The sequence below is a fragment of the Epargyreus clarus genome, unplaced genomic scaffold, assembly GCF_041222505.1.
Source record: "Epargyreus clarus isolate Ecla_fem2 unplaced genomic scaffold, WU_Ecla_fem_2.2 ptg000007l, whole genome shotgun sequence".
NCBI classification, from domain to species: Eukaryota; Metazoa; Arthropoda; class Insecta; order Lepidoptera; family Hesperiidae; genus Epargyreus; species Epargyreus clarus.
This window is the reverse complement of record NW_027332215.1, coordinates 2277787-2299698: the sequence shown is the minus strand read 5'-3', so window position 1 is coordinate 2299698 and position 21912 is coordinate 2277787. Positions and strand designations below refer to the sequence as shown.

General features: G+C 35.7%; 1 protein-coding gene across 2 annotated transcripts in view; it reads right to left on the bottom strand.

Annotated features, from left to right (window-relative positions):
- Nucleotides 1–14760, bottom strand: part of LOC140743229 (uncharacterized) — a 53016-nt gene extending 38256 nt beyond the window's left edge. Inside the window, exon 1 of one of the 2 annotated variants that reach the window (XM_073074347.1) lies at nt 14453–14760. In XM_073074347.1, the coding sequence (XP_072930448.1) occupies nt 14453–14562 (110 nt within the window). In that variant the 5' untranslated portion in view covers nt 14563–14760. Of the gene's footprint in view, nt 1–8799; nt 9114–14452 lie in introns of those variants that run through there. The other variant, XM_073074348.1, reaches the window with a different exon arrangement.
- Between the last annotated feature and the right edge of the window lie 7152 nt (nt 14761–21912).

Below are 21912 nucleotides of genomic sequence, written 5' to 3'. Positions count from 1 at the left end.
ATAAAGAAGACATAAAACGGTTAGAAACCTAATTAGTCCGAATTGTTATTAAGCATCTGTCGATTTAAAAGATATGTCTTTGTCATACGATTCATTCGGACTATAAAAAATATTTGATGTGTGACTTTCAAGAATACGTCTTATATGAATTTAATTGCTTACTGTTTGGGTTAAATATGTGCTATATTGGTGTTTACTGAATTGATAAAATCTGTTATTGAACACTTGCACTTACATTGTTTTGTTTTACATATATGTACATTGGGGTGACATATTAATAACACTGGTCTGCAAAAAAAATCCTCCTTTAAAAATTTGGTCATAAATACGAAGCTTTTGATACTCTGAATTTTTTTACTAAAAAAAGACGTAGATGAGTCATACATGTTCGAAATTTGGCACATGATTTATGGGTTAACTGGCCTATGACAACTTAGTCACGGGAAGCGCGCCTCTCAGAATGGTCGTTTTTATGTCAAAGTAAATTATTTATAAGATTTACAGTGGTGCTATAATATTATGTGTACTTCTTTTAGCCATATTCGCAATACGATCTATGAAGATAGATATATTTTCAGATGCTTCCAAGACGGGATGGGGTGTCACCATGCTCATGGTTGTTGGACTAATCTCGTTCTAAACTAAAATCTTGGACTAAACTAATCTTGTCTTGTTATCATATAAATGTTTTAGAGTTATTAACAGCATTATTCGTCTTAAATAATTTTCTGAAGATATCTTTAATTTTCAAATTTTATTGAGAATCGATAACATAACGGCTATCTCATGAATAATCGTATGCACAGACCTATAACAAATACAGGTCATGATCGTATGGGTAGTGTACAATTTTCCTATTTAAACAAAGTGTCACGTGAAATTTGGGACTGCGAGAAAAAAACAGTTGCATGCGTCTATAGTATGTGGAAGACGCATAGTTATATTATAAGTTAGGATAAGCATAGTATTAAGACAGTTATAATAAAGACCTCATTAAAGCAAAACGCCTTACAATACCTAAGAGCCTGCTTATTGACTACATGGCGACCCTGCCAGTGCAACGTGGCAGCGCCACACGCGCACCGGGAGGCGTTAGAAACGAAAATAAAGAAGAATTAGAAATTACTTATTAAAATTATTTCCACCTCGACGCAATAATTTCAAACAGAAATTGAAGAGGAAAGAAGTTCTCTCCTATGGAAGAAGATAAAAAATAAATGAACTGAACATCGTCATCGGGAAAGACATAGAACAAAGAGGAAAATGTCTTCCGAGCCCCTCAAATCGTCTTAAAACGAAGACGAGAAATTAAGAAGACTACCAAAAGAAGATCTTCTTTTCATCATCAATGGACACCGGTCAGAGTAATTTTACTGCCGACGGAGACCAGCCCTTGTGAGAAACCCTTGGCGTAGAAGATCGACTCAAGAATACCTGGATACCTTCGATAACACTGGTTACAGTCATCATACAGCAGGTATCGAACAAAACGGCATAAAAGTAATTATATTGATTTTAAAAAGATAATTTGTGTTGTATAATATAAATTAAATACGAGTATATGAACCGAATTTTCTGTTTGTGTATGTGTTAAATATTTGTCAAAAATTAGTTTATTTTTTGTTACAAAATGATTTAAATCTTTAAATCATAAAAAAATGTATTTATTAATTATTTCAAGTTAGATATGTACTGTGTTATTGCTTACATAGTTATTATATACAGGATGTCCTGTAAGTACCACGACAAACTTGAGGAAAACATAGGTTATAGAGTCTGAATTCTCTGAGAAAAAAAAAAAACCTTAGTAAAAGTGTCACCGTTTTTGCACTATCGATTGTTTTATATTTTTTGAAAAATTCAGCCCTTTTCATCTTCTTTCGTTAACTGCGTGTGCAAATTTGATGATACAGTGTTTATTTTTTCTGTTAAATACTACAGGAAAGTTGGTCTACCACATTGAAATGTAAATTGGTTAAAAGATGTAAAGGAACTATGAAAAAAATAGGCCTATTTTTAGATTTAAATTTTTTACTATTTTTTCTTTAACTTTGACAAAAAAAAAAGAACTGAACTATAAGTGCACATTACCCAAAAAAATATGTCTAGTTAATCAGCTTTGTCGTGTATTTTTGACCCTAATCTTCTATCATCTTACGTTACATTAGGGCCATATGTCCTAAAGTAACGAAAGACGATAGAATCTTAAGATTTACAAAGGGGGTATATAGATCAAGTCCGCCAAAACCAAAATATTTTTTACCTGGGATACTAATTGTTCACTATTTCGGACTGGCCAAAATACCAATATAAAATAAAGGGTAAATTCAAAATATGTAAGTTGACGTTTCTGTCACATCTTGTGGAAAATAACACAGTCATTATTCGGAGTTCGTCACAGGACGTTATAATGTTATTTATTACGGAGGCCCTCGGAGGACCTATTCAGTGGACGCGACTGTGTGTGCTGCATCACGGACGATCGGTCCCCAAGAGGAGCAGACGACACCATTTATTCTTACACGTATTCTTACACATGCACTTATTACCACTAGCGCACAAGAATCTAAACTATAATTCGGATAAAAACCAGCGACTTGAAAATCATATACCAATATTATATAAAACTACTTATCAACAATGTTTCCTAACGAAGAACCAAGTTAAGAATTGTTATCAAAGAAATTAATTACAGTATTGGCTCTTGATACTGGTCATAGAATGCACAGATTTACAAAAATCAGCTTATCCAATATTACTCGTATTTCCACATAAGATTGGGTAATTAAAATATTGGAAACTACATTAAAATATTGGAAAGTATTAAGACAAGTAAACCAAATTCATATCAACTAGTATTAACCTTCTGCGGATGAGGTGGTAGTCTATCAGACACCGCTAAACTAAAAAACGTTACTATTTTGAAATGCGGCGTGATGTTGTGCTCAGTACCTTCCTAAGATTGTTCGTTCTACGTGATAGTCGCGGCTAGACGATCACACCGTGTTTACTTTTCGTGTTACGAGGTGTTAGTGTCTCACAGACGTAAGTACAGTCATAAATACTGGATTCTAATATACGTCACATCAGCAAGACCATGTTAATTCCCACTCCCATGTTAATGTGTCTATATAATACGTGTCCACAGTAGATCATCAAAAAATCCTAAGTATCTTAAACGTAACCTCATTTTTATCATGGTAAGACATATGTTTACCATTCTAAGGGACTCGGGATTGATTCCCGGCCGGAAAAACACGAAAAAATTACAATTTTTGTTTATAAGTTTGTGTGTGTAGTATGTATCTTATTTACACTTTATTTACAAAAAAGCATTAGTATGTGTATCCGTGCTGGACGTGTTAAGTTTAGGGCTAGTTGGCGCTGTGCGTAAGAGGTCGTACAATTTTTTTTTCCTTTTGTAGATGTTCAACCAAAAGGATCATTTAGGCTTGGTAATCAGACTGTAGGGGAAAGTTTAATATTAAAGTTCTTAGAGACGAAGAAATTGAAGAATGGCTATAGTTAGAAAGTGAGAGACAGTTCAAGATGAAAGGGAAAACCAAACCAAAGCAGAAAACCAGCAAGTAATAGAGGAATCTGAAAATGATTTACCCTCTAGTCTGCGTTAACTTGAGAGGCCACCAAGAAGATAACTATGCAGCATTTGGACCAGCAGGCTACTGCAGACCCAAAGACACACAAGATTCTCCTTCTGTGCATGTGAAAAACCAATCTGCCTTGACTTTGCGTCGCAACTTTGCAAAGGTTATAAATTTTATTTTTGTAAAAAGGGCAAACTTGATTGATTTCAATATATTTTCTTTTGTTAGTCTTAAATGATGTCACAATTAAAAAAATAAACGAAAATGTTAACTTACTTTACTTACTGACTATTTAAAAAATACGTGTTGTTACTTATACCTAGTGTAAAAACCTTATTAAAAAGTCATATTTCAGTAAAAAATACAAGATAAATATTTAGCTTTATATATAAGCCTTCATATTTTGATATTGTAAATTAACGAAGTATATTTATGTCTATTTTGATATAATTTTTTGGCTTTATTTATAGATATTAAAAATTTTATTGTGACGTCTGTTACGCCTCAGTCTGACTACGCCTCAGTCAAGTATTACCAAAAAAGTCACCTCAGTCGCAAAAGGTTAAGATTATCATTCTTTAATGATAATTAAGCTATTTGTCCGGCCAGTATTGCCCTATTTGACCACATTAGGGTTGATTTTGAAAAAAATGTGAAATGAGTATGAAAGTATAAAAAACGTTGATTAATATGTTGATAATAATATGATACTGACCACAGCGCAGATAAAGTCGCGGGCATCTTATAATATGGGTACATCAACATAATTCGTGATGTTGTACCTATGTAAGTATGTATCCTTATTCTAAAATACGAGTAAGATTTGAATTTGTTCTTAAATCACTCATTTTCTATGAAAAAAATCTGCAAAGGTAAACAGTTAAATAATCCAAAGTAATCCTAGACCACACTAAGTCAAATTCTTAACAGAAAAACTTAAGAGTTTAAAGTGTATACAAGCACTTATCAGAGTATAATTTATATTTGAGGATTGAAATGTGTCGTTATCTATCATGATTCATATTCATAAGAGAGTAACAACTTAAAATAATATTATATTCATGAGTTTAAACAAATAAATTAAAAATAAATAAAATTTCGTTAGTGTTCGTCTAATTTTGCTGGCGTGTGTAGATGGAAGAAAGAAGATGTGGATATATCGAGGGGAGCGCCACAACCCAACAGAACGTACCACCCGTAGCGTTCACCCAAACAGTAGCGTACGATGGAGGGTCTGCTATGGTATGAGGTGGCATTTGTGCGGGAGTATGCACAGAGCGCATCATAATCTAAAATGGATCTTTAACAGCACAAAGGTACAAAACAGACATCTTAGTACCTCATGTGATGCCCTTTATTCCATATATCGCCGAAAAAAAATAAAGCAATATTATGCCCCGCCAATTCAACCCCTAGGAACGTTGAAGAGTTAAAATTGGCTTTGCTTGAGGACTGCGAGAACTTGCCCACTTAAATGATTAACGGCATCATTACAAAGCGTATTGAAGCGTATGAGGTTTTGAATACGCTTTGCCAAATTAATAATTTCTTTTATAATTGTTTAAAAATAAAAATTGTATTTATTGACTAACATAAAACTTTTCATTTTTTTTACAATTAACTTGCTTATCCAAAAAGTAATGTCATTAGTTTCAAATATAACTTTAATACAAATATTTACCGACCTTTTTACATACAAAATATACGGGATGAATTTTTCAAACGGGCCTTCAGGGCCAAATTCGAAACTATAATAACATAAGCCCATACCATACATAACCCATAAACCCACCTCTGATCTTGTAAACACCATGTAAAACTTGCATATTTTAAAGATCTTTAAAAATATACACTAAATAATTCAAATGTGAAGTTACCAATGCGCATTTGGCCAGCGAGGTGTACTATGACCTAGTCCTTCTCATACTGAGAGGAAACCCGTGACCAGCAGTGGGACAGTAATGGGTTGACGTTGATGACGCATATTGTCTGCGTTCCGGACAAACTATTGAGCAACACCCGGGATTTTTTATCGTGTACGACCTTGTTTGACTTTTCGGTAATTTATTACATTTAAATAAGGAATAAAATCATTGGCAAAAACACGATGAATGTCAAGGATTTTAAATTTGTTTTTGTGGCATCTAAATCGGACTGTGTCCTTTTTAAAAATTAGAATTTCCAAGTACCGGTATAAAATGATTGAATTTTGATTTGTGTGACACCATTGGTATAAAAGTTCCATGGCTATTTCAGTAACATAATCCACTTTAACTTAGTAATTTGATGCTATTTGTCTCGTATTCAAATTTTAGACTGTTACTTCTATGGAGTGTCGGTGATTTTAAAGTAACTGTCATTTTATAAGATATGCGTCTGTATAGATGTTGCACGTTATAAAAATGTAAAAGTTGTTTTTTGCCTGTCTGCCCTGTGTAATATATTTTATGAGACCATGATACAAAGTGCCAGGAGTCTAACTGCATAATAATTGACCAAGTGCCAGTCGAAATTACACACAGAGGGTTCCTAACAGTCATATCATATCGCCCTAATTTTCGTTTATTTTGTATTTTTGCCCGACTGCCAAGGAGAATTATGTATTTTGCGGGTATCTTGAATTAATAATAATAATAACTTTTGTTGACACAAAAATTGTAAGTACATTTTAGAAGTTTGAAGCCTGGTTCCTGAGTTACAGGAAATTGTGTTTCAGGAAATATGTTTGTTTGTCTTTCTTTATACCATCGGATCTAACAAACGGCTAGATGAATTTTGACAGTCAAAGTGTCGTTATTATCGATTTATTTTATGGTGACTACCATTTGTTATGCAGCTTTTTTTAGTGTTTATTGATGACCCCGTTATGCGTATTCTGTAAAAAAATCACGTGTTTATCTTTTACGGTTCAAAAGACAGTGTCTTGCGATAGACGATCAGGCACACAGGCAGTGTAATCTAAGGGTGGGTTGTATCGAAGCCCGTTTAAAGTTTGCGTTAAAGTCAAATATAACAATAACTTTTACGATAACGATGGAATGTGACCATTCTGTGTTGCACCAATTTATTTGTCAGTAATGTCATTTGTGTCGCTGTCACCACAATTTTCAGTTGACGCTGACAGATAGGGAACTTGACAAATACAACAACTGTAACCGATCGAAATCGAGCGGTTAACGTTAAGTTATAGTTATGACGTCATTTCAACCTCAACTAAATTGGTGCAACTAATTAATTTTTTAACAATGGATTTGACGGTTGGTTAGGCTTTTGTAAATGTTAAAGTTACAATATGCAGCCCACCCTTAATGTTAGGGTTTCGTTTTCACCGTTTGGGTGCGGAACCCTAAGAAAAACAGTAAACAAGTGCTAAGGAAATAAAATTGAATCAATTTAGAAACAGTTTGTAAGAAACCCGACTATATTTTTATGATTGCACCAAGTAAAATATAGAAATTTATATTATTTATTTATTATCTTAGTTTTTATTTTATAAAAATTTTGAGAACACAATACTTGCATTGTTTGGCAATATTGTTATCGTTATTATCGAATTCAAGTCTATCACAATATCTACTTATAATGTGCAAGTCTTATTATAAATTAGGTCATAATTAAGAAGATTTATGACGTTTTCTCAAAGTATTCATGTGTTGTTCCCCTCTTAAATGACATTGTATACTAATTTTCATGAGATATTTCTTTCCATTTTTAGGGTTCCGTACCCAAAGGGTAAAAACGGAAACCTATTACTAAGACTTCGCTGTCAGTCCGTCTGTCACAGGGTTCTACCTCCTGAATCGTAATAGTTAGACACCTGATTTTTTTACAGAGGATGCATAATAATGGCCGCTATAAAAAAAATACTATAAATAAAAATGAAAATAAATGGGGTCGCCATACAAAAACCGCTATTACTCGACGGTTTTCGCTTTATCTATTGAACCGAGGTAGGTAGGTAGACAGTTCATATGTTCATATGTTCTGTTGTTATTACAAATACTAAATAAAAATATGAAAATGTTGGTGGTACGGAGCCCTCCGTGTGCGAATTCGACTTGCACTTGGCTAACTATTTCCATGTCGTTTCGATGTGGTCTCTTTGTGTTACTCGGTATTCTGTCACATTTATTAGCTCTGCAACAGTTTAAATTTACTTGTACTGGAGGTATTGCTGGTGAGTAGAAGAGGGAATAGGTTCCCTGTAGCTTCATTTCATGGGTATCTCATTCACAAAGATTGAGCACCAAGATAATCCAACTTGATGGCGGTTACTTTATTTATAATGTAGCAAATGAACATGCATGACGGTAAGTGGGCGTCAACCCATGGACATTTGGGTACCCATCCTACCTGAGGATGGCCACAGATGCATTGCTACCCCAGCATACTAAACTGGAATGCCTTGGATGAGTATATTTCCCTCAAATTTGCAGCGGAACACAGTAGCACTTAACACTGCATTAGGCAGAAATAGGTCTGGCGATGGTAGGGCGATTCTTTCCGAAACCGATTGATTCTTGAATCGATTTGAATCGAAGTGCAATAAATCGATTCATAAAAAAATGAGGCGCAAAGAATCGTTCGAAAAAGAGATCTTTGATCTTATCAGCTAAAAAGGATGAATATAATGAAAAAAAGGTCATCAGGACCAAACAAGCACTGTAATACGTATCCGCCAGCAACAAAATGTCTATAACAAATTCAATCAACTTCGAAAAGATCGATTCTTCGATTAATCGATCTCAGATCGCCAGGTGGTGGCCTCTCATTAAGTTGAACTTAGACATAAAGATTTTCCAAGATTTCATTCCAGTTTAAAGTTTTGTGTACTAAAACAGTCGTCGCTATCGAATAGATTCTTGAGACCTCAATTTGAAAGCTTTATACCAAACACCCGAGATTTAGTGAAGTGGTATTATTATCGTGATGTTATACTTTACAAGAAAAAAAAATCGCGTGATACGATCGTAACTTAAGACACTTTGTTTGACTCAGGAGGTCTGTTTGACTTGACCTCACCCAATAGAATATATTCCGCAAAATTTATTACAAAAATAAAGAAATACATCTATAGCGTACGTTGTCCGTAAGATCTATAAACTAAATAAGTACATCAATATCGGTATAAAATGTAAATAAATAGTAGCAAAGTAAGAAGCGTATAACATAATAAATTAATGTTTATGCTTACCGAGCTGGAACAAATACGCGCCCGTGTCTCTGCGGCCATATACGGACGCCCGGGTAATTTCTGGCTCGATTTTCGTAGTTGTCAGCAGGTTTTTTATCCTTAGGCATGATTAGTAGTAGATAGAATTCGCCTGCCTCAAGCTCGTTTACAAGTAGCCTTGAGCTACAAGTGGCAGTTGAGAAACACAATAAATCTACTGAGCCAAACGCGCACTTGATCTTAAAGAATCAAGTCGCTAATATGACGCGATCGCGTTACTTATTCCTCGATTATAAAACAATTTCTGCTCGTATGCAGTATTGACGTCCTGATGCGTCCAGAGACCGCAAAAGTCGCGAATTCCCGCATTCGTCCAACTTCACTTTGAGAATTCCCGCATGCGCATTTATACCATTGGCCGTATTGATTGCACAGTGCTGGCACCTAGGTCTATTCAGTTTATTGCAACAAACATATTATAAGAACTACTTTTTTTGTGAGAACATTTGTTTGGGGAAAATTTCATTTTCCCGAACGGCGGACGCCATTTCTTACTGATGACATCATCTTACCAAAGCGCGTCTAGCCTTCCCACTGTTTGGGTATCGTTTGTGATCCAAAAACATATTATTAGTATTTCTTAGATCGGGTTTATCTCTAAATAAGTGAATATGGCCCAATTGAACCGGTCCTCTGAACAGTTTACCTTTTAAGATCTCAGAAAGTGGCCAATAATAAGGAAACTGTTTTGGAGTTTCGTTATACGAATGTTAGAGTGTCATCAATAAAAAGGTAAAAAAATGATCCAACGACTTCAGAACTTCATTAAATTATTTTTTACTTTGTAGTGGCATACAAGGCGATGTATTTTTGTTAATCTTAAATATTATTCATAAATGTGTCTTTGGATATTTAAGTTAAAATTAGTTTGGTTATACACCGGGACGAATAACGAATAACACACGAGCATTCAGTACACTTGATGGTAAGTAGCTACTACCGCCCATAGACACGTGTGATCATGTTAGATTGGCCACAAAAACACAAAACAAAAAAAGCATAAATTAAAACGCAATATGTAATAATGTCACTTATTGACTCTTCTGTGGTTACAAGTTAGTCTTTGACTATTTATTTTCACGATTGTTTCGTCTCGGCAGAAGAAGGAGACGTCGATGAAAAAAAAATCCGGAAGACCAAAGACAACTTGCAGGTTTTAGGACAATGACTTTATTTACAGAATAAGATTAAATCCAATTACCCAAATTATAAATATAGCACCGTCCACTAAACGGCATAAACAACAACGACTAGAATTCGCAGTACTATATGAAAAAAAATGATTTCAGTAAGGTCGTTTTTTCCGATGAGAAGACCTTTACGTCTTCTGAAGATGGCATTACTTTATGGAGGACTAATAAAACACGTTATCAAGAGAGGCGCTTAATAGAAAATAGGACTAGTGGTCGGATTTCTGTTGGTTTCGGGGGGTGGATGAGCACAAGTGGTCCAGGGGAATTAATTGAAATATATAAGTAGTGTAGAAATTTTGGAAGAGATGTTATTACCCACAGCCCAAATAATTTTAAACGATTACTCCCCCATAAATTTAATTCATGGCACTAGTCCAGTACATACTGCCAGGTTGTGCAAAACGTGGGTTCATGAAAATTAAAACCTGATCACTGAAATTCCGCTTCTACCAAAGAACCCAGATCTTAACCCGATCAAAAATTTACGGGGGCTCATAACACATGTTTGAGATAATAGCACAGCCCGAACGAGAGACAACATATATAAAGGCTTATAGTCAAGTAAAGTCCACCTTTAAAGTAATTATCATTTACTTATACTTATAGTTTAAAGGAAACAACAGATTCTTTTTTTTTATTAAAATGCTTTGCAGCATTTTCTAAGAATTGTAACCAAAGGAAAAGCCAAAAATAAAATGTGTTGGCACCCAAAGGGTAAATATGTAAACTTAATTCGTTATATGGGTTAAAGCAATAGGCCTCAGCCTAAAGCCTCAGGTGCTGCAATATTATACATATAATAGCAGGTAAATCGGGAGCGGGAGGTGAATCATTAGAAAAAAAGGATAGTCTCAGCTCCTCTTAAATCTCCGTCAGCTACTTTTTTAAAAATATTTTAATATTCATTTAATATTAATTTTAATAATTTAATTTCTAATACTTCAATATAAAAAATAAGGACTAAGTAATTGGTCTCTGGCTTTAAAACTTAGGAGCGCATAATGTTTTTGTTAATATATCTTCTAACTGTAGAGAACTATACACATACTTCAAAACTTTTCGTTTTTGGTAGTTCGAAGTTGATTGGTAGGTCCACTTCCTCTGAGTCTTCTTCTTGAAAAAGGAGTTCATCATATAAAATCTTTCCTTTTCCCTTGGAAAAGGAAAATCTAAATCCTTGTTAGCCAGCAAGTGGCCTCAATGGTTCTGATGACCAAATCCAAAAGGTCCCATCTTCGACTCATCGCCATATTGGACACCTAGTTTTGCATTGAAGTCCCGTGATCACAACCGTGAAGTACGATTTTAAGGTATCTATGACTTTTGATGTGTCCTCATACATAACCTGAACCTCGTCGTCAGAGTGTGTCGATGTCGGCGCATATATCTGTATCACCTTCAGCGAGTACCTTTTAGATACTCTGAGTATAAGGTATGCTACCCTTGGCGACACACTCTTGATCTCCACTATGTTGTTGACGAGGGACTTGTTGACGATAAACCCGACACCACCGTGGGACTTTTCGTTGGGAGATGTTCGCCCTCCCGGTAATAGAGCAAATTACCGGATTTTAGGATCGTCGAGTCCTCCCCATGTCTTCGGACTTCAGACAACCCTATAATACTCCAGTTTAACTTGCCTATCTCTTCTTCCAGCTCATATATCTTCTCATCGTTCCTCAGAGTCCTGGTGTTATATGTTGCCAGGTGCAGCAGTCGTCGTTTATGGTAGCCCGATTTCTGCCGGAGATTCTTAGCACCCCCTGCCCCACCGTAACCGTGACCGCTACCGTAGCCAGGAATAGCGGGGCTGCCGGGAACTGGGGGCCGGGGTTTTGTTGCAGCTACCATCTCCGCTGCCCCCGCGGTTGAGAGGAACCCATGAAGCGTTTCCCCAAGAAAAAAAAAGGGGGGTTGTTGCCATAATAATAAATTAGCATTCGGGGCACTGAATTCATTTCTAGCATTATGAAAAATACATGTAAGTTACTAAATATTAATCAGCTAACTGCTACAGCCTACCACCACGAAAGTGTTGGTTCGCTTGAAAATTCACATAAAAATCTCGGTGCTTTCCTTCGCATTGTCACAAATAATCAACCCTATTCTTGGAGCAGTTGGATTCCGTTTTGGTCATTTGCATACAATAAGTCAGTACACACTGAAACTCGTTACACTCCCTTCGAGTTAGTTTGCGGTCGTAATTGTATTCTACCCAGTAATTTGAAAAATGAGGTAGAGTAGAACCTTTATATAATTTTAATAATTACTATTGCGAATTAAAGTATAGAATGCAAAGAACATGTACAGATGCAAGAAATAATTTAGTTTTAAGTAAATCATTAAGAAAAGTAAAAGAAATAAAAATTGTAATGACATAAAATATAATAAAAATGATTTAGTATTGTTAAAAAATGAAGTAGCTTATAATTTGGACCCATTGTATACGGGCCCTTACATTATAATTAAAGACGCATCACCTAACGTTGTTCTCGAAATCAAGAATAAACCTATCACGGTACATAAAAATCGAACGAAGCAAGTTTACCGTGAGAATCAGAAACAGTGACTTTATCACAAAGGTGTCAAGTGATGCGGCTTCAAGAATGTAAAAGGTTTAATATTATGCTTTGTATGCAGTTAAATACACGTACGATTGTAAGACACGTACTAGTTATTAATAAATAAACCTACCTATAAATATATCTAAAAAAAAGGGGGAGCTGTGGTGCGCATACTGTAAGACAGTCAGTAAGAATAAACTGTTCAACCATAACGCGCGTCTTTCAGTTATACTTACCAACGATCCGAACATTACATTAACAATATTTATGGCTAGACTTAGTATTTTGGCCCACTAAGATCATTCTCCTTTCTGTGTTACTAAAGGCGGCGTTACCGATTTCGGCGATGCGGCCTAGAACGCTTTTATAAGTGTCGGCCCTAAAAGCTTGACATTGCATTGGTGCAAAAGATAAGGTCCCTGTAGTTCCGGGACAAGAATTGGGCTACGGTATCCCCTGCGCGACTGTGCGAGTCAGAGGGGGTGCGGAGTGCGAAGGGGGCGATTCAGAGGGGGGTTCCGGGGTTGCGGGTGGCGGGAGCTTGAACCGTCCGGCCATCGACCCCGGGAAGGGTGGCGGTACCCTCGTACACATCTCGTGGGTGTGGGTATGGCGAAAGCCACGCTCACCTGGGCAGAGCCCGACGAGGAAATGTGCTAAGAGGATTCTGGTGTCGTTCCTTTGGAGACGCATTATCGTAGTCACCACCTAGGGTTTTAGTGCGGTAATAATCCCACATAACTCTGTGTCGCTACCACGGCACCGGACGCCTTTTGAAGGTTTCGCCCTCGATAACAAGAAAAGAGGTGAAAATAACATACTCGGCAACTGATGAACGATAAAACAGTCGGGCTGACCAGATGTGAACTGGCCCTTAGGTTATATTCGTCATATACCTAGGTAGAGTGACATTTTTTTTATAAACGCGAGACATGTTAAGCGTTTGTATTGTCAAACCTTATTTTCAGTTTTGATTACCGCATTTAGAGAAACATGTGTGAAAAAACAGTAGAGTCAATTAATAATCGTTCCACAACTTGTTTTTCATCTTCCTTCATTAATTAGAAATCTAGCATTGGGCTTAGGATATAACAGCTGATTAACGATAACTATTGACATCTATATATAAATATAAATGAAAGTCGTGTTAGTTACACTATTTATAACTCAAGAACGGCTAAACCGATTTGGTTGAAAATTGGTGGAGAGGTATCTTAGAACCAGGAGACGGACATAGGATACTTTTTATCCCGTTCGACCGCGTTTCCGTGAAGTTATTCCATAACTTAAGAATGGCTGAACCGATTTGGCTGAAAATTGGTAGAGAGGTAGCTTAGCACCAGGAGACGAACATATGATACTTTTTATCCCGTTCGACCGCGTATCCCTGAAGTAATTATAAAACGTGGTATAATAAAACGCATCTGACTGTATATCCTAAAGGAAAACCTTGAAATTAAATTAGACCCCGGGAGGCAAATTTTAAAGACCATTTAGTCTTGACGATTTCTTTTGTTTATGACATTGTTAGATTTCTTTTTAACGCGTGTGAAACCGCGGTGCACTACTAGTATTATAATAAATAAATCCTTATACAACTTAAAATCTTCCCCGTGTTTGCAAATAGCGTCAATAAAATGATACTCTCATAAAATAATAAATTTTAGCTTCTTGACGAATATACTGAAAGATTCATTCTCATTAAATAAAGAGTTTCATTGCATCCCCTACTTAATTCATCGCGCAACAACGTGAACAAGTGGCTACTTTCACCCTACAAAGATCCATTAGTAAAAAAATATCTTTTTTATCATTAACTGTAAATTTTCACCAATTTTTTATTAAACTAATTCTTACCGTCCAAGAACGTATACTCCAGGTCTCGATGGGGCCCCAAAGATGTTGTGAATACACTCAAATTCACCCGCGAAGAACGTGTCAGAGATGGGCCGTTTACCATTGGACATGGTCACCGGTATCACGCAACTGTCGGTACAAAGTTATAACGAACTGAACTTTGTTACACTAAAAGTTATTGTCTAGTAAAGTAAGTCTAGAATTTTTAAAACTCCACCGATACTTAGTAGTAAGATTTTCCAAACGCTTTATACAATTCGATAGACGATGGTAACGCGTACGGGGAACTGAATGAATAGGCAGGGCGTTAAGGTTTGGGAAAATCGATATGAGCGTCTAGACGACCCCGGTGTTGCCCGCAAAGTGGGATGAAAAAAAACGGAACTTAGGGTATAGAGTTGCCTCTGTAGCAAACCGTTGACGTTTTAAGATAATGGTCTTGCTAGTTTTGAATTTAACAAATCTTGTTTCTTATTTTATTTTCGAATAAAGTTTCTTTCTTTTTCTTCATTGGCATCTATACTTCAAAGATGTGAGAAGTTTTGATCGTTTGTTTGTCTGTACATTTTCTTTGACTGCTCACTGATTACTATGGTTTGTGCATTTGATAAGTTAGCGATGAAATACAGTGTAGTGTACTCGTAAGTTAACAGACCCCTAGACAATCGAATGTACACAGATTATATTACACACTTAATTTTAGCTTCATCTGTATGAATGTATGCATCAATGGATTAATCACATAGGTCGACAATTTTTTTATATAATAACATACATACATAAGCAAATATATATAAAATAAATATAGTTCAAAAAACTAAAAAAGAACAAGCTTTTATGATAAACTCAACTAAAAAGTAGAAAATAATTTTCAATCTAGGAATCAATTAAGGAACAGTAAATAGTATAATTGCGAAAAAAGCGTCGGGTGCTTCATTTATCAAGTTCGAAAAGCGCCCCACACTTTTTCCACAATTATACTATTTACTGTTCCTTAATTGATTCTTAGATTGAAAATTATTTTCTACTTTTTAGTTGATTTTATCATAAAAGCGTGTTTTTTAGTTTTTTGAACTATATTTATTTTATTAATTTTAGTATTTGTTGTTATAGCGACCACCATTATGCATCGTTTGTAAAAAAATCATGTATCTATTACGGTTTAAGAGATAAAGCCCAGTGACACACGAACAGACAGCGGAGGGTTTCGTTTTACCCTTTGAGTACGGAATCCGAAAAATCATTCTACAAGATGGCATTATAGATATGTTTCAGTACATTTGAGTTATAGGGAAGTAACATTATTATTTTTCAAAACTAAAAATCAATCTAGTAACTTTGCCTGAACTGTCCCTAAGGCGCTTTCTCTCGCCTTGAAAATCGTTAATCCTGAGGATGTTGATAAGGACAATGGTACAAAATTAATAAAATCGTGTATTGTCATCGGTTTTTGATAATTCTTCAAAATTTTGAATTAAACTGGACGTTTAAAGTGGATAGAAATCGGGTTCAAAGATTCCGTTACTGTTACGTACATACATACATACATACCTACATACAACCCAAGCTAATAAAAGCGTGTTAAAAATGCAATTACAAAACGAAAATATTTGTTTTCATAAGAAGTTAGAGAATTTAACCATTTTTTATTTTCGAGCCCAATTATTATCGGTCTTGGCGCGCTAACGCTGTCGAAAAAGTGGGAGGGGGGCGGGGAGTAGTGTTTTTTGCTTCGCTCGTTGTGCACAACAGTAAGTGTCTGCATATTACAGTGGAATAACGTATTACAATTTTTTCGTCGTATCAAACTTCCAAGGCTTCCGTACCACCAAATGTTCATTTTTACTTATTTTTATTCATTTTATTATTTTCAACAATACTTAGTTATATGACACAACAATAGATGGGGTTGGGGTGATGATGATTGATAGGTAAATTTTCAATAATACCTATGTATTGTTTGCCCTAACGCCATCTATTTATGTGTGACATAACTAGTTATGTCATACAAAAATAGATGGCGTTGGAGTGATGAATGATACGTAAATAACGTACAATAAAATTAAAATAACTTTATTAAAATATGTTTTATGGTACTTATTTGTATTTATTATAATACCAGTTATAGTAGTTAACGGATTGCAAAAAAATTAACCGTCTTCCTAGTACGGTTATAAAGTTAGATCGGAAAATGCCGATAAAATCCGGTTTGTTGTATAGAGAACCTCTTTAATATGCAACTTTATTTTATTTTTAGTATTTTTTGTTATAGCGGCCACCGTTATGCATTCTCTGTAAAAATTTCATGTGTCTATCTATTCCGGAGATATAGCCCTGACAGACGGACAGACAGCGAAGTCTTAGTAATAGGGTTCCGTTTTTACACTTTGGGTTCGGAACCCTAAAAAAGTATGATTAAAGTACAATTTTTTTAAGATTTGCGAGGCATATCAAGTAAATTTCGACCCAGTTGCATGGATCGTGATCACGGCGAAACTGAGGAGGTGGGGAAACACCGTTGACAAGTACTAGATTAATCTATCTACCCTACGTCTAGTTCGTTTTTAACACGCTTTTATTAGCTTGGGTTGTATGTATGTTAGGGAATGCAATCCCGATCTCGCGGGATCCCGATCTCGCGAGATCCCGTGTAATTTTTCGGGATCAATCCAGAAGCATAATATGACGAGATCTCGTTCGAGATTGACGGGATTAAGCGGCAATGGTCAGCGATGTTACACACATCCGCTCGCGACGCGACGCGACGCTTGGGTTGTATGTATGTGGTATGTATGTAACTAAGTAACGGAATCTTTGAACCCGATTTCTATCCACTTTGAACGTTCAGTTTATTTCAAAAATTTGAAGAATTATCAAAAATCGATGACAATACACGATATTAATAATTACGTACCATTGTCCTTATCAACATCCTCAGGATTAACTATTTTCGAGGCGAGATTGTTCGAGCGCCTTTGAGAAAGTTCAACGCAAAGTTACTAGATTGCAACAATTATTGCTTTTTAGTTTTGTTATAGTGTGATTTTTAGTTTTGAAAATAAACAAATGTTGTGAAACATATCTATAATGCCCTCTTGTAGAAGATTTTTAGGATTCCGTAATTTAAGGCTCTTCTCGAAAACTGATAAATGGATCACCCCACACTTTTTTTACAATTATACTATTTACTGTTCCTTAATTGTTTGATTAATTGATTCCTAGATTAAAAATTATTTTCTACTTTTTAGTTGATTTTATCATAAAAGTGTGCTTTTTATTCTTTTCTAGGTTTCATATCACGACGCACAACACTAACAATATTACGCACCGTACTTTGTACTTGTATAAACTAACCACTGGATTCCACGTTTGGGCTTAAAACCATCTTCTCTGTTGAAATTCCTAGGATGTTTCTTGATCTCTATTGCTTCTATTTCTAAATGAGGAAAGTAATGACGCTCAGTGGAGATCACCTGAGGTTTGTGTAATTCAATCCAGTGGTTACAACCTGAAGTAAGGTTGGGTTTGGCTACCGCAGATTTCTTAGGGTCATTATTTTTCACTGCGCTGATATGTTCCTTAATGAGTTGTGATATAGCTCGTTTTGTCTGCTCAATATACGAGCTACCACAACTACAGTCAACCTTATAGACCTCTGGGCACTGGTATGGAATAGTATCCTTGGGGGAACGAAAATAGGCCGCGAGCTTTTTAAAAGGCGTAAATATACTTTTTATGTTATATATTCGATCAAAAATCCTACCTATCTTATCTGTGACACCTTTCACATACGGGAAATATGCGGAATACCTTTCTACTACGCCGGTGGTGTTATGAGTCCGTTCAGTTCGTTTGGCTATAGTTGCGTGGCCATTGAGATGCAGAACCTTATCCAGGTTTTGCAACTTCTGCGCCAAATCTGAACTCTGTACATGCCAGTATAAAATTCACTTGCAAAACGGAGGAAAATGAGAAGTTGGAATTCTTAGATGTCGCATTAGAAGCCCGCTCTGATGGTACATTTAGTCACGCCAATAAACCAATAAACAACAACAACAATTTTCTTAAAAAAAGTGTTGTTTTTAGTTCAGAATAAAAAAATACAGAAAAACACCTTTTTCTTAAAAAATCCCAAAAGTTGAATGCACAAAAAACATTTTATTTGTTTACTCACAAAATTTTCAATAATAAGTATTGACTCCCCTGGTTCTAATGACTTCCTGCAGCCTATTCGGAAGTCCATCCATGATGTTTTGGATGTCTGACTGGGGACTGTTGTGCCATTGTTCTTTTGCGGCAGTTCTGAGGTCTTTTAAGGTGGTTGGAGCTGAAACCCGTGCCCAGATCCTGTTTTAAAGGTTTGTAAGGATGGGATTAAGGTCCGGACTACCGCCGGCCACGACATTGTTTGAATCCCAATCCCAGTCAGGTACTGAATAGTGCTGCGAGCAACGTGAACCGTGACATTATCGTGCATCAGAAGAAAATTTTCTCCAATGAATGGAGCAAAAGGCACGAAATGATCTTGCAAACTTCTTCCACGTACTGCTGAGCATTTACACTTTCTCTATCGTAGATGATCACGTCGGTACGGCCTTCATAAGAGATTCCACCCCAAACCATAATTGAGCCCTCGTGATAACCGACGGTTTCGACTAATGTACAAGGTACAAACCTCTCATTAGGACATCTGTAGACTTTTTGACGTCCATCTGGTCCTCTAAGAGCAGTTCTGTTTTCATCAGAAAACAGGGGGGCTAGCCATGTTACAAACTTTGCATTCTATTCGTTTTCTATTCTATTCGTTAGCAAGTTTCATTCTACATATACGATAAGTCTATGGTTAGCGATCACATTTAATATCAATGAGCCGTCAAATACAATATCGTCTGGTTTCTACACCAGCCAAAATACCTACACGGTAATGATTAATTATTTAATAGTAATATTAAAATATAACATCATAATATACATAAAAAATATACCATATTTTATAGTACATGTATTTTGTTAATTAAAACTATTTGCAAAAACTAAACTTAATAATGTCTATGAACGGTAACTATGGTGATTGGTGATTATTTACAAAGAGCATACAAATTATTGTTTATAGCGATATTACTAATGACAGTAACAGCGATTGCATGTAATTTGTGATGTGACCAAAAGAAAATATCTGGACGTCCAACTTCGTAAAATTTACTGGCTCATGGCACGAATGTCTCTCAGCAACAAACTTGACTACTACAAAGTCATACCAAAACCGATATGGTCATATGGATCTAAGCTTTGGAGAACCGCATCCAACTCAAACTTGGACATCACACAACGCTTCTAATCGAAAATGCTTCGCATGATAGCTGATGACGCAGAGACAACAGGGAAAGAGGAAGTGACAATTAAACTAAAATCATATACTCGTCATATAAGGACACCCAAATGGGCTTGCTAGTGAGCTTATGAAATCCACCCGCACTTTTAAGCCCATCAAAAGGAGAGCTACTCAGGATCTTCTCCCTTCGTAGGAGCGGCTTCCGAGGAGGCAATAATTATAAATGGGTATGTCACTGGGTGTATACCATACATGCCATCTCAACAAATAAACCTCATAACCACCAGCGTTATGCCTAGACAGGGAGATTTCAGGGAAACAGGAGATAATAATGAAAAAAAGTATACGGATATTAATATTATATTTTTCTTTTAAGATTTAAATAAATTGTTTAGTTACAAGTAAAGTTATTATGAGAAGGATTAATAATGATTCAATAAAACAGTTAAACTGAGACAATATTTTTATTTAAGCACTGGAATAACTCTAAGTTCTATCCTATCTACTTATCTATTGTATTATATGTTCATATAATTTAAAATAGAAAAACGTCTGTGCAATTCATTTCTATAATATTTTAGGATACACTAGTTATAGAGAGCCACATTCAAATTTCAAGTAGGTATACATTTTCAAATGATCAAAAGTAATCAAAGTCTATAATGCAGTGATAGCGCGTAGTGAAGTGACAAACAGCTGATACAGAATTCGCCATTTTATTAGCGTTTACGTTTTCTACAGGGTCGGCGCGATCGCTCACTATGACATTTATCTTAGAATACGCTTCGCTAACAAATTTGTCAAAAAAATCAAAAGGTTGTCAAAAGGTTGTCAAAGGTTGTCATTTGTATGGAAAAAAGCAATGACATGGGTATTGTAGAATCGCTAGCGTTCTATTCTATCGTGTAACTTGGCTACGACTTTTCTACTTCGCTATTTTGATCACGTGATCATTGATAATTTCATACTTGTCAATGTCAACTTGGCTAGCCCCCCAGAACTTTTAACGTTTCGTTACGTTTCGTTTCGTTTCGTTACGTTTCGTTAAAAGTTCTGTTTTCTGATGAAATCGTTGAAAAAGAGCAATAAAGTTTGCAATGCCGAGAATTTTGAGGGAACCCAGTAATCATCACACAGACTGTTATTTTTGTATTGTGAATCTACTCAAAGGTAAATATTCAAAGACAATATATTATCCTGATCTACCATCGAAATCCGCTCCAATACCACATACAGAAAACAATCCAGAATCTAGAAAACAATACCAGCTCCGCGTGTGTTGGAAAATAAACAACTCTCCCAAGGCAGCCATCTCTCACAAAGTTCATCTATATCCGTACATTCCGAATTCGTTCTTGGATCTGATCCGAAAATACCATACCACATCAATTCTAAAGATCTAAAGATAAGATACTTAAATCTACCAAAAATTAAAACAGAGTTATTAGCATCGCGTTTAAAACAATGGAATTTACTTAATTCTGATGTTCGAATATCCCACCAAAGAAAAGAAACCACATGAAGAATTTTCTTGTTTCTTCGTAAGGAAGATGGATTCTGTTTTTGTCATGACGATGACACAACTGAATGGCGCCTTTTTATTGACGGCTCAAAAATGAGTCTAATAACTGTTCTACTACACAATGGGAACAAATTTCCATCTATTCCGCTGGCACATTCCGTACATCTTAAAGAAAATTATGACGGTATTAAAATGCTATTAACTGCAATTAGATATATGGAATATAAGTGAGACGTTATTGGATACTTCAAAATGGTGTGCTTTTTACTGGAATGCAAAGTGGATACAATAAATAATCCTGTTATCTTTGCCTGTGGGATAGTACAAATGATGCCGCTCACTATCGCCAAAAACATTGGCCGGTACGTCGTAGTACGTACGAAGTGGGAAAATACAATATTAACCCATTAACGCCCAAAATTAAACTGCAGTATATTTTTCTATTGTTTTTCTATTTATTAGTCCATAAGGGATAAAATATGCTATATAAGAAGATAAAATGAAAAAAATATATTTACATATCAAGTTTTAGGGGTGTACTCACCCGTGTACAATGGGCGCTTTAGGAGTGAAATTGTTTGAAACAAGGTCGTTCAACACATAGCG